The sequence below is a fragment of the Neovison vison genome, chromosome 2, assembly GCF_020171115.1.
Source record: "Neovison vison isolate M4711 chromosome 2, ASM_NN_V1, whole genome shotgun sequence".
Classification (NCBI taxonomy): Eukaryota; Metazoa; Chordata; class Mammalia; order Carnivora; family Mustelidae; genus Neogale; species Neogale vison.
Window position 1 is genome coordinate 229,152,889 of NC_058092.1, and position 13,275 is coordinate 229,166,163.

General features: G+C 39.9%; 1 protein-coding gene across 2 annotated transcripts in view; it reads left to right on the forward strand.

The window, feature by feature from the left end:
* INPP5F (inositol polyphosphate-5-phosphatase F) overlaps positions 1-13,275 on the forward strand; it is a 79,301-nt gene that overhangs the window by 41,602 nt on the left and 24,424 nt on the right. Inside the window, exons 4-9 of one of the 2 annotated variants that reach the window (XM_044240627.1) lie at positions 6,467-6,595; positions 6,822-6,989; positions 7,092-7,148; positions 9,626-9,824; positions 10,371-10,550; positions 11,430-11,497. In XM_044240627.1, the coding sequence (XP_044096562.1) occupies positions 6,467-6,595; positions 6,822-6,989; positions 7,092-7,148; positions 9,626-9,824; positions 10,371-10,550; positions 11,430-11,497 (801 nt within the window). The remainder of the gene's footprint in view (positions 1-6,466; positions 6,596-6,821; positions 6,990-7,091; positions 7,149-9,625; positions 9,825-10,370; positions 10,551-11,429; positions 11,498-13,275) is intronic. The other variant, XM_044240628.1, reaches the window with a different exon arrangement.

A 13,275-nucleotide genomic window follows, 5' to 3' on the forward strand; every position in this document is an offset into this window, starting at 1 on the left:
AAGTATAAGGCTTGTTTGCCAATTTAAAAAAGAAACAATTCACATACTACATTTGCAGCTTATAATTCAGTGGCTTTCAGTATATTCAGTTTTGTGACCCTCACCATAATCGGTTTAGAACATATGCGCCTATGTTCTCCACGGAGAAACCCTGTTGGGTTCAAACCTCATTGGCAGTCATTCCTCATTTCTCTCCACACTCCAGCCCCATCAGTCCTAGGCAACCTCTGATCTGCTTTCTGCCTCTCTAAATTTGCCTCTTCGGAACATCTCTCATAAATGGAGTCGTATAATGTGTGTCCTTTTGGGGCTGGCTTCATTTTATTTAGCACAGTGTTTTCAAAGTGTGTGCTGGCCGTTGGTATATAGCATATTTAATTCCTTTTCATCCCACTATGTGGATCTGTTGCATTTTCTCTCTCCATTCATCAGTTCATGGATAGTTGATTGTTTTCACTTTTTGGCTATGATGAATCATTCCGTGAACATTCATGCACAAGTTTTTGGTGGGCATTTGTTTTCGCCTCCTGCAAGGGCATCCACCTAGGAGAGGAATTCCTGGGTCATATGGTAACTCTGTGTTTAACCTTTTGAGGAACTGCCAGACTGCTTTTCAAAGCAGTATAGCATTTGAAAAAAAAAAAAAAAGATCTATACAAGGTTATGAACAATCTGTGGCGTTCAAAGAGATGAGAACATAGATGTTCTTTCTTTTGAGAAAACATCCTTTAAAGTTTTATAGGCTACTGTCCCGTCTGCATATCTTATTTGCTGTATCTCATTGCCTTAATAGATAACTGCATCATTTTCCACATTTGATTTCCCTTTAGATGTCTGTTTAAAATCTTAGCTCCTGGGGTGCCTGGGTGGCTCAGTGGGTTCTAAAGCCTCTGCCTTTGGTTCAGGTCATGATCTCAGGGTCCTGGGATCGAGCCCCGCATCAGGCTCTCTGCTCCGTGGGGAGCCTGCTTCCTCCTCTCTCTCTCTGCCTGCCTCTCTGCCTGCTTGTGATCTCTGTCAAATAATAAAAAAAAAAAATCTTAGCTCCAGATGGATATAGATACTAGCTTTTAAAGGAAAATAATTTATTTTCCTTTTCTTAAATAGCAGCAGCAACGTCCCTTAACCTTGGTTGTAAAACATAAGCTCTAGACTAATAGAAAAACTAAGGGAGCATCATGGGGCTCATGGTGGTGGTTTTCTTTTTGAGATCGTGTGTATCAAAGTTGTAAGGACCTAAGCACACTGCACAGAACTGACTGGGCCTCTGGAAAGGGGAAGATGATCCCACTATCAGAGCGCTGCATGTTGTAATCCCAAGAGCTCTGTCTAAACAAAGCATCTTTGGACTGGATGTGATCCCAAGAAGTTATTTTCTCTATCCTTGTTTTTCAGTAGGACTAAATTTAACCCTTTTAAGATTAAGGAATGTATTTGTTGGGATGAACATTGGGTGATTATAAAAAATACTTAGGAAAAAAATGGTAGCCTACTTTAAAAAAAATGTAACCCTTTAAAAAATGATAACCTATACCTTTCTAAAGGTAACTACATCAAAGATTCTAAAATGTTTATTGTTTAAAGTAAATTTAAATCTCTATTTAGAAAAATTGGTTTTAAGAGACAGAAATAGACTTCCAGATTAAGATGGTACTATGAGTTTGTGTTCTGCTATACAGATCACAGTCCTTATCTGAAAAATTGGGGGCCATATTTATCTTAGAATTCAGGATTTGAGGGTTTTCAAAAGGCCATTTTAAATATTCCATCTACACCCAGTGAGTCTGGGCATTACCCTGTAATACGACACATTCATATTTCCTGAAGAAGCGTAGGAATATTCATACTAAGGGATATAAAGGATGACTATCAGTGGTCTCATATTTGTTCAGGCCATATTTGGCCATTAAATGAATTTTGTAACAGACTTAAAAAATGAACTTGCAGGTTTCAGATATTTTTAGATTTGGGTGTTATAGATAAGGAAGTCAACGGATATTGGGATTGGGCTGTGTTCCAAGCCTAGGAATAGGCTTGCTTTCTTTCTTTCTTTTAAAGAAAGAGAAAGAAAAAAATAAATAAAAAGACCTTTCCAGGCCTAGAGAGAAGCAGCATCATGGACCATACATGGGTGGTAGATTGAACTGAGACCCTAGGCCTCCTGGGTTCTGGGTCTGGAATGAGGTAGTGGGAGCAAGAGATTTGGCCACTGCACAGTAAAGGGAACTTAAACAGGGTACAGGGAACTTAAAAAGGGTACTTAAAAGGGGTCTAATGCTGGAGTGTGACTCCCTAGCTCAGGAGAGGAAGCTTGTTAGGTTGTCTGCACAGTGTGGGATAATCATGCATAAAGAATTCTCCTGTCTGTTATGTAGTAGCACCTGCCTTGAGAAATACTGCTCTGGGCAACAGATAGTAAACACTCTAGCAATCAGCATGAGGTAGTTGGGGTTGATAGGGAGCTACTAGGGGAAAATAATGGAAAATGGTCACTTGGTTTCTTGCCAAAGGGGTCCAGTAGTTAGTCCCGTTAGTGAGGTGGGGCAACCGAAGGAAAAACGATTTGGGAAACAAATGTTGTTCAGTTTTGGGGATGCTGAATTTGAGGGACTAGTGTGTCAGTAGCTGGGAGATGTTACATTTTTATATCATGAACTCAGCTAAAGAGTGGCGTTAGAAATGTGTAGTTAAACATACCAGCCACTGTTAAAATGAGAAAGAAAATGTTTTCTAGACTGCATGAAGGGGAAGAGAGCTAAGGGCAGAACATTGGGAAACACCGCTGTCTTTAGAGACAGAAAGAGAGGCCAACAAAGAAAACTGAGAAGGATCAGTCAGAGGTGGGGGAAGAGCCAAAGTTGTGGGGACCAGAGAAAGAGACCACAGCAGTGATTGTCAGTGTCCTGTTCTTAGAGACAAGATGTATCCTCTTTGGAGTTGAGGTGGTCCTTATTTTACTTTGCCTGAGTGGTCCCATTGGGCTTTCACTCTTTGACCTACCCCAACCAGACCACGTTCTCACAAGTGACTATGACACTGTTTGTACCCTGCTAACTCATAGGAGATTCTAGAGTCGAGGAATGGTTTAAAACAATACATGTTCTGGTAAACTCTAACAGTGTTAGAAAATGGTAGGAACGGAGGAGAGGGGGATGAATGAAGGGAAGGTCCTGGTCCTAGAGGGGACACAGCAGGAAACTAGCTTTGCAAAGAAAAAGGGACTTCTGAGAGTGAGCATCGCCTGGGTACAGATGAGATGTGCTGCGTCAAGGTTACTTTAGAATAGCTAGGTCTTGAGCATGGGCTTCGAAACATTCCTGGGGGAAATTCTGCTAGCTTGAATACTCTTTTTTTTTTTTTTTTAAGATTTTATTTATTTATTTGACAGAGAGAAAGATCACAAGTAGAGAGGCAGGCAGAGAGAGAGGGGGAAGCAGGCTCCCTGCTGAGCAGAGAGCCTGATGCGGGGCTCGATCCCAGGACCCTGAGATCATGACCTGAGCCTAAAGCAGAGGCTTAACCCACTGATCCACCCAGGCGCCCCTAGCTTGAATACTCTTAAGGAATAACTATGTCTGACAAATGTTTTAGAAATTAAAATTGCTACAGTTTATAAGTAGTTTGGGCATGTTTTCAATTTTGTTAAGAGTGTTATTAATATGACTAGATAATTAATAACATTTTATATAAAAATTGCTAACCCACAGTTGTTCAGTGTTGCAAGCAGGGGCAGGGGACTAATAGGAGAGCCTCTTTTTAAAACTGCTTCCTGGGGCTCCTGGGTGGCTCAATTGGTTAAGTGTCTGCCTTTGACTCCGGTCATGATCCCAGGGTCCTGGGATCGAGCCCCACGCCAGGCTCCCTGCTCAGTGGGAAGCCTGCTTCTCCCTTTCCTTGCTGCTCATGCTCTCTTGCTTTCTCTCTGCCTCTCAAATAAATAAATAAGATCTTAAAAAAAAACAAAACCTGCTTCTCTACTGCCCTAATAATTCTGCGCCATCGAAGATGGGGGTGTGTAGGAGATATTCATGGAAGATGGGGAGTGACCTTTTCACGGGACTACTTACATGCATGCCCTGCAGATGAATCTGGAGGTTACCATTTCTATTTTAGCATCATTCATTCATTCATTTATTTGATGATTCATTCATTTAACAAATATTTCTTGACACCTCCTTGCCAGGTGCTACGAAGGCACTAGAGATACAGGAGTCCACAAGATAAACATGTCTGCCTTACAGAGCTCCCATTATAACAGGGGGAGGACAGATCATAAACATCAGGATAGTAATTATGTAGTATGTTGGGAAGTAATATATGCTCTGGGACATAAAAGCTGGGTAGAGTACAGGTGATGGGGGGAGTGCCTGGGGTGGAGATGGTGGTAGGAGGTCTGGGGAGAGGACAGCTAGGACAAAGTCCCCAAGGTGGAAGTGTTCCCGACGTGCTGAGGAGCAGCCAGGAGGCCAGTGTAGATGCGCTGGAGTGAGCAAGGGGCAGAAAGTGGTGGTGGTGGTGGGGCGGTAAAGGCAGTGGAAGGAAGATGAGCATCTGGTTTTGGACATGTTGATTTTGAGATGCCTGCTGGAAATTCAAACAGAAATGTTGGGATTTGTGAGTCTAGAATTTTGGGAGAGGGCTGAGCTGGAAATACCCATTTAGGAAGGAGAAGCTGGCATATGGAAGATACCGAATCCATGGTATCGGATGAAATCACTGAGGGAGAGAATGTAGATAGAGAAGAGGGTCAAGAACTGAACCTCCTGGTGGCCAAGACATTAAGAAGTCAAATGGTTGGAAAGGAACCAGTAAAAGAGGTAAGGGAGAGCGGTGAAAGCCAGGGGTACAGTGTATCAGAGAGGATGAGGGAGTAACGAACTGTGTCAGATGCTACCGAGAGGTTAAGATAAGGACCAAGATTCCACCATTGTGCTTAGCAAAGGGGAGGTCATTGGTCACAGTGAAGGTAGCAGTGTACGGGGGAGCAGCAGGAGGTTGGAGGCAGTGAGGAGGAGTACAGAGGACTACGACGCTAGCTGGCAGAGGAGGAGGCGTCAAGTGGAGGTGTAAGAGGAGAGCTGCATCAGCGTGTTTCTGTGCTGATGGGAGTGTCCCGTGCAAGGTGGGGAGAAGATGCTGGAGCAGTGTCCTTTTGCTTAGTTCTTCTCGCCTTCCCTGTCAACTTGAGATCTTGTTAGTTTTGCTTACTTTTTGGGAAACCATGAGCTCAGTTTTGGCAGGACGGCTGTGACTCATCTTCAGTCCCCTTGTGTTCACTGGTAGAGCAGGAGCAACATAAAGTTGTAATCAGGTTGCAGAACTCAGGGGAGGAGAGGGTTTGGTAGCCATAATCTTGAAAAGGCATAAGATCTGCAAGATTCCATTATGTCTGAATACAGCCCGGTCCTCAGTCTCCACTTCCAGTTTCCCCTCAGCTTTATTGAGAGATGATTGACAGAATTGTCCACTTCCAAATTTGATAGAACAGGCATGCCTTTACCCTTTTTATTCAATATAAAATCAAAGTTTGGACTAGCTTTTGCTCTTCTCATTAAAGTTTTTTTTTATCCTGTTTATCATCTAGTAATCATTATTTAGTAAGACACCACTTATAATGGGCATTAACTGTTTGTTCTCAATGAGAGCCTACTGCTTAGTGTAGTAATACAACCAGTGTGTTGAAAAAATGGAATTAATTTGCATATGGATAATAGAATCTTTTGCTTTGTATGTTGAGCTGTATGAAGTTATTTGTAATACCCTTGACTCTAACCAGGTAGCCTTCTTTAAACCTCTGTGCCCTTCTCGTAATACCTTCCCACCCTCTTCCTCATCTTTGTCAGCTGGACCGCACATTTCCTGCAGCCTCTGCTTACAGCTTCTTCAAATTTAATCTGTAGTCCCAAAGAGTACGTTTTCATGCTGATTCTATTCGTTTGTGTGAGGATAGGAGGAGAGAGAGTGGTTGACATGTCCAGCTTTTAAGATTCCCAGTAGAACAGACTCTTGACATCTTCTTGACCAAAACACTCAGTTAACCAGCATGAATGAATGTTTAGCACAGATGGCTGGAAAGTAATGCCCCTGGAGCATAGCAAATGTGTATTTTGCAATAGTTTTAGTCTTAGATGCCAATTTTCAGAGCATTAACAACCAGAGATCTTTTTCTTCAGTTGTATTTGATAAGAATTTACTGTAATTATGACCTTAACCTGAATTTCCCACCCCTAAATCCTAAGGATATCCTGTCCTTTATTCTTTGCTTATCCTCTACTGTAACTTTCTAATCCTTGAAACCAGAGCTGTGCTTTCTACGATCAGCTCACTACTTGGTCACTTTACTAATAAGCCTTGAGGTTTTCTTTTGACCAAAGTGCATGAGCAGTAGCAGCCCCTTCTGCACTCATACCTGAACATTTAACAAGCCGATACGAATAACAATTTTCTTCTCTTCCTAATTATTTAGCTCTGTAAGAAGCATCATTTTGGAATTAACAAACCAGAGAAGATTGTACCATCTCCCGATGACTCAAAGTTTCTACTGAAGACCTTTACACATATTAAAACCAATGTGTCTGCTCCTAATAAAAAGAAAGTAAGAGTTTAATTGATATGGGCTTGGAATTCATCTTTGATTAGTTTTAAATCGAAGGGTAATTTTCTCCCCTGTAAATTTGTTTTCAAACTGCTTATCCTATGAAAGCACTGTCTGTGCGTGGTCCTTGGGATCATTTTCCCTTGTCTCCTAGGAAGTTGGATATTATCCACATGCTGCTGCACATTTGAATTCCTGTGGTAATTAGTAGCTGAATTTCTTACAGGTTAAGGAAAGTAAAGAAAAGGAGAAGTTGGAGAGGAGATTACTTGAGGAGTTGCTAAAGATGTTCATGGACTCAGAGTCCTTTTACTATAGCTTGACCTATGACCTGACCAATTCGGTGCAGAGGCAAAGCACCGGGGAGAAGGATCCCCGTCCCCTCTGGCAAAAGGTACTTCTCTCATAGCTCAGAGTGGAACAATTTATGGACCTGTTTGGCTTCTGTAGGAAAGCTCAGACAACATGTTTCTGAACTGTTCTCTGCCTTTTCCAGGTTGATGACCGATTTTTTTGGAATAAATATATGATACAAGATCTTACTGAGATTGGTGTGAGTAATGGTTTCAAAAATATCCTATAGTTATAGTTATGAAGCAAATATTTTTCAATTGTATTAAGATGAATTAACAATCTCACTAAAATGGACATTGGGGGGTGTGAGTGCTGTGAAGTGTGTAAACCTGGCGATTCACAACTGTACCCCTGGGGCTAAAAATACATTATATGTTTATTTAAAAAATTTTAAAAACTAAAAAAAAAAGAACAAAAAAACAACTCACTAAAATAGGGTGCCCTGGTGGCTCAACTCCACCAGGCCCACAAGGCCATGTGCTCTTGATCTCAGGGTTGGGAGTTTGAGTGGGTGTGCAGCCTACTTTTAAAAGCTTTGTTTTGTTTTGTTTTGACTAAAAAATCTCACAAAATATTTTCCCCTCTAGAATGGAAATCATTTAGCTAGGAAAGCCAAGGCATCATTTAAGGCAATTCACAACTCCACTGCCTAGCCAAAGGCCTAGCTTTTTAACAGGTTCCCATAGGATAGTAGTCATTTAAGTCTGTGGGACTAATGTCCATAGGGTTCCTATGAAAGACAGGGATTTTTTTTGTACTCATTGGAAATGTTGAAGCCCAATTTTCCTTTAATGATACCAGTCATTTAACTTTTCTGTCTCATCTGGGAATTAGAGGAGAAATATCTCAAAGGACATTCCAGTACTGCCAGTATTTGAATCTGGGAAGACAGGGAATATGGTGAGATTATTGTTTGAGGTTCCTTCCAGGTTAGTGATTACTTTGTTCCTTAACTTTGTCACGTATTTCAAAGAGTTATGACTGTCCGAGGACAATTCATTCACTCAGTCCACAAATATGTATGGAAGGCTTGCTGGGTGCTAGTTACTGTTCTGGACACAAAGTAGGCAAATAGCTGAATGGGTAACATATTGTCTTTTCATTAACTTTTCAAAAATTTCAAACCCTTTTTCTCCTTTCTTCCTCTCCCCCTTGGCAGTGGTTAGTATAAATGATTTTGAACTTGAGCAGTGTCTACCACTAGATATCTACCATGCCTCTCTTGAGAATGAGGCTTGAAAATGTTCTCACCTCTTTTTATGAGGCTGATCAAACTATGACCACAGAAATTCAGTGATGGGGAGAAAAAGAAAGGTGACTGTAATGCGAATTTTTGCCGTTTGCTGACATACTGAGTTCTAATATGTTTGGCAGAGTTTTTGTCAGACACTTGGAATTACCATTAAAAGCGATGACTTGCAGTCGAGATGCATTTGGCAGTTTACATTTCTCTTTTCCTGTCAAGAGTTTTGCATGATTGCTGGAACAAAAACACAAATAATGAGGATGGTGGTAAGAATAATGAATGCAAATAGACACTTCACTTCTATTTTCAATTCTAACCACCTTCCTAAGACCCTATCTGCGTGCTCCGTAAAACAAAACATAACCGTGGGACAGGTCCTGGCTTATGTGGCTATGAACAATGAGGTAGGTTTAAAGGTCATGCCAAGGCTAAGGCTGGATACGGTTGTGGAGATGTGAGAGAAAGAGCAAGAGCAGCTGCCTGGAGCACTTTTTACCTTTACTGTCCCTGCACACAGTCAGCTGGGAAATTCGAGTATTCTTAGCCTGAAAGGCACAGAAGCGGATGTGTCTAAGTGTAATTAATATACTCCTAATTATGTTGGGTGACTTGGTAAAATAAGATACTCGTGGAGGGATTTTTTTGTTTTGTTTTGATTCATTTGCTATGTGGATTTTAGCTTGGCAAGGCAAGTTTTTTTTCTAAACTAGAAAATAGAGTCAGTCTTTGCTTATAACAAGGTGATCAGAGTTGGTTGTATTTTATTAAAGCCTTGATGCAATGGGGAGTTAAAAATCAACCTCTATGTTGGTTTTTGTTTGTTCCTCTGTTTCTGTGCCAAGGGGAATAATCACAATTGCTACATTTGTTAAATACTTAATGATAAGGCAGGAGCTAAGCCAAACCCTTTTTACATTTTACTCTTCTACACAGTCTAATGAGGTAATGGTCTCTCCTCTTTCTCAAAGCAGGACGTTGAGGCACGGTGAGGTTAAGTGATTTACCTGAGTGAGTTAGTAAGTGGTAGAGCTTGAGTTTGTTACCCAGGCAGTGTGGTGTCTATGCTGGGGGCCCTCTCAGGCAGCTTTTTTTTTTTTTTTTTTTTTTTTTTAAAGAAATCTCTATACCCAACAGTGGGCTCGAACTCACGACCCTGCAATCAAGAGTCATGTGCTCTATCAACCAAGTCAGCCAGGCACCTGGCAGGCAGCTCTTTTTGAACTGATCACCACAGAGAAAAGGAAAGGCTCTCCCCTTTGTCCTCCTCCCTCCTTCCTTCCTGCCATCCTCCAATATGCAGGAAACATGATTAAAAAATAGAAGGTTTCTCCTTCTGGTAAACTCACAAATATGTGTTAGCTTCTGTATGGGTTTAAGGGAGCAGCTGTGCTGTACAGAGGGAAGCAATATGATGCTCATATTGTTTTCAGACACCAGAGGTGGACTTCTGGATTATCCCCATTATCCAAGGTTTCGTGCAGATTGAAGAACTGGTGGTTAATTATAATGAATCATCTGATGATGAGAAAAGCAGCCCAGAGACCCCCCCTCAGGAGTCCACCTGTGTAGATGACATTCACCCACGATTTCTAGTGGCTCTCATTTCACGCCGAAGTAGGCACAGAGCAGGTGAGTAGAGGGCAGAAATCGTGTGCAAGTGAAATTTAGATGAGAATGGTAAAGCTGCAGATGTGTTGAAATGCTAATGACAATAATGGATTTGGAAACATAATTGGCTTCAAAGTGCTCAGTGACTCTAAATAGTGTGATGTAATTGGGGACCAATTTCTGGAGGGAGGTGCATGGGGGAGAGTTAACAAAAGCAGAAAGAAAAGGAGGTATGTATATGGAGAAGAGAAGAGAGTCACTTGGGATATGCTTCTAAATACCATTGTTCCCACTGACAGCCTGGATCATGGTAATAAATCCTTGCTGAGTGCTAGCACCCTTGGGAAAACCCTTCCCTTTCAGTTCACAGAAAGTATCTTCACTTCAACTTTTAAAAAACAATGATGCATATCGTTATGAGTTTGGGGGAAGTTGTTACTGTTCTGCCTGCTGGTTGCACATGAGATCCTTTAAGCTATCCTAAAAGACGTCCTTGGTTAAGGAGCATATCTGATCAGACTAAATCATTTCTTTACATTGCTGTTTTCTGTTTTAATTGTCTTTTAGGAATGCGTTACAAACGGAGAGGAGTGGATAAAAATGGGAATGTGGCGAATTATGTGGAAACTGAGCAGTTAATTCATGTTCATAATCATACTTTGTCCTTTATTCAAACACGAGGCTCCGTGCCTGTGTTTTGGAGCCAGGTTGGGTATCGATATAATCCGCGACCCCGGCTGGACAAAAGTAAGCTTGTCAGTTACTCGGTTTGCAAGTGATGATTTCAGAGAGAATATTTTTTAAAGTATTAGTTATTTTATGGGTTTTGATTTGCTGGGCTAGGTACTTCAGTTAAAATAATAAAACTGTGTGAAATTTAGTAGTGATATAGTATTTGCAGGAATAATAATGATTGTTGATAATCTAAGTAAGTTATTTAACAATAAAAAAATTCCCTAGCAATAGAGTAAAATTAGCTTATTTCACAGATTTTAAACCATTGTTTCCTTGGAGAATACTTTCTTAGCTGCTTACTTTTGGAAAAGGGTAAACATAGCCAGTATTATAAAAGTAGGAAATACCTGAAGACGGCATCTACAAAAAATAGATAAGATGCCTTTACTCAGATGTCTCACTGTGAAAGGTTTGTTTTTGTTTTAAATATTGAGGATTTAACTTCTTCCAGTATTTTAACTGTAGCACAGAAATAGCTAAGTCATGTGTCAGTCTAATCAGATTAGTCAATGAGGTTGATTTTGAAAATTGTTCACAGAATATTTTCTCTCAAAACTCAGTATATTTTTGTGAGAATCCAGTAGACCTTCAGTTTTTAGTCTCTTACTATAAATTACATGGAGCTCTTTCTAACAATAGGCCGGATGCATGAACAATAAAGGTCCTAGTTTCACAGTGTGTACTTCCAATGTAGTTCAGTTCAGTCTGATTGGGAAAAAAGGAATCTAGGATCTTTGGCTTTGCATTTTATTTAAAATAGTGGTTTTGGACCATCTTAGTTACATTTGGTTGTCAATAAATTATTGAAACATAAAAGTAAAGATGGAATAGACTCTAATTTCTGTCTCAAACATTAGAAGGAAAAATAGATTTTGTATCACTTCTTTGTAGGTGAAAAGGACACTGTTGCCTATTTCTGTGCCCATTTCGAAGAACAACTGAAAATTTACAAAAAACAGGTGGGCTTTGATCTGTAGTAATAAAATGTTCCTTCATATTCAGCCATGATTATATATCTGTTTCTTTAAATTTCATGAAAATAACAATGTACTATTCATAATTAAGCAAAATGGCATCTTGTCATGAAGTTGAAGAACACATAAGCTAAGAGTATTTTCAATATTCCTTAAGAAGAATTATCACTGAATCAGCTACTTTAGACTGTTTTTAGCTAAGAGATCAGTCTGTCAGTTAGTTACCACAGGCCAAAAATTATCTAGAGTAAGAAATGAAAGGCATCTCTCAGTACAACTATAGTCCCACCTCCTGAAGATAACTTGATATGTATCTCTCAATGTCTTTTTTCTCTGCCCATCTTTCTTACATATTCATATGTAGGAATGTGATCATATAGACTAAAATCAAGTGAAAACTGTTGAGTAAGATTCCAAGTTCAATAAGATGACTAGATTTCAGATGAGATTCCTATAGAATAATCAGTAAGTCTTACCAGTCAGCAATGACCAGTCTGAATATGTAATGCTATAGGATGCATTTTTCTAACAGTAACAACAACAACAAAAAATAGGAAGAAATAACCTAAAACCTAATAAACAGACAAAAAAGGTAGCATGTATATGGAGGCGGGAAGTGGGAGAAGAATGAGTAGAACACAAAAGAAAACCTGAACAAACAGAGAGAAAATACCATGTTCCTGGCAGGAAGGACTAGTACTGAAGAGATGTCAGTTCTTCCAAAATTAACATATACACTTTGTGCAATCCTTGCAAAGACAGCCTGAGCAGGAAAATAAAAAAGCAAGCCCTCAGACTGAAAAAAAGTATGAAGTTGATAATAAGAGATAAAGACAAGTAATTGGGGAAATGAGAACTCTGACACATTGCTGGTGGAAACAGAAGTTGGTACAGCTGTTACAAATGGCATTATCAATCAAAATATGCTTAGATCGTTAGTCCAGTAGTTTTGCTTTTTGATATCTATACTAAATATTATATATAGAAATCATTTCCAGGTGGATATGGATCTGACTTTGAAAAGTTAAACCATGAACATTTTAAAGGAAAATAGAGAAGTTCTTTTTTTTTTTTTCCTTTTTAAAGTCCCACGGCCTTCCCCCAGCCTCTCTTTGGTGCCCCTAGAACACCTTTTTGACCTCGGGTCTTAATTAGGGCTTAAAAAGTGCTAACCAAGGGGCACCTGGGTGGCTCAGTAGGTTAAAGCCTCTGCCTTCGGCTCAGGTCATGATCCCAGGGTCCTGGAATCGAGCCCTGCATCAAGCCCCGCATTGGGCTCTCTGCTCGTCGGGGAACCTGCTTCCTCCTCTCTCTCTGCCTGCCTCTCCGCCTACTCTCTCTCTCTCTCTGTGTCAAATAAATTAAAAAAATACCTTTAAAAAAAAAGAAAAAAAAAGTGCTAACCAATACCTCAGTCTCTTTTTGAGTTAGCTAACACAATCATCTATGACTTCTCAATTTCAAATTCACCTATGATTTCTAGGGTCAGGCTTTAGAATATGAAGGCCTAATTAAAATAATTCCTGCCCCCTTGCTTTCAGGGAGACCACTTTTCCTTGAGAAATCTTTATATGTTTGTATAATTGATCAAACTTGACTAAATTTGATCAGCTTTGCTGCTGACACCAGAGAAACTAATATATGCAATTAGATGTTAAAAATAAATAAAAATTTTTAGAAAGCACTAACCATAGTGAAAAATAATAATACATTTGACTTTACTAAATTTTTAACTCTATTGAAGTTTTATCATGTATTTATTG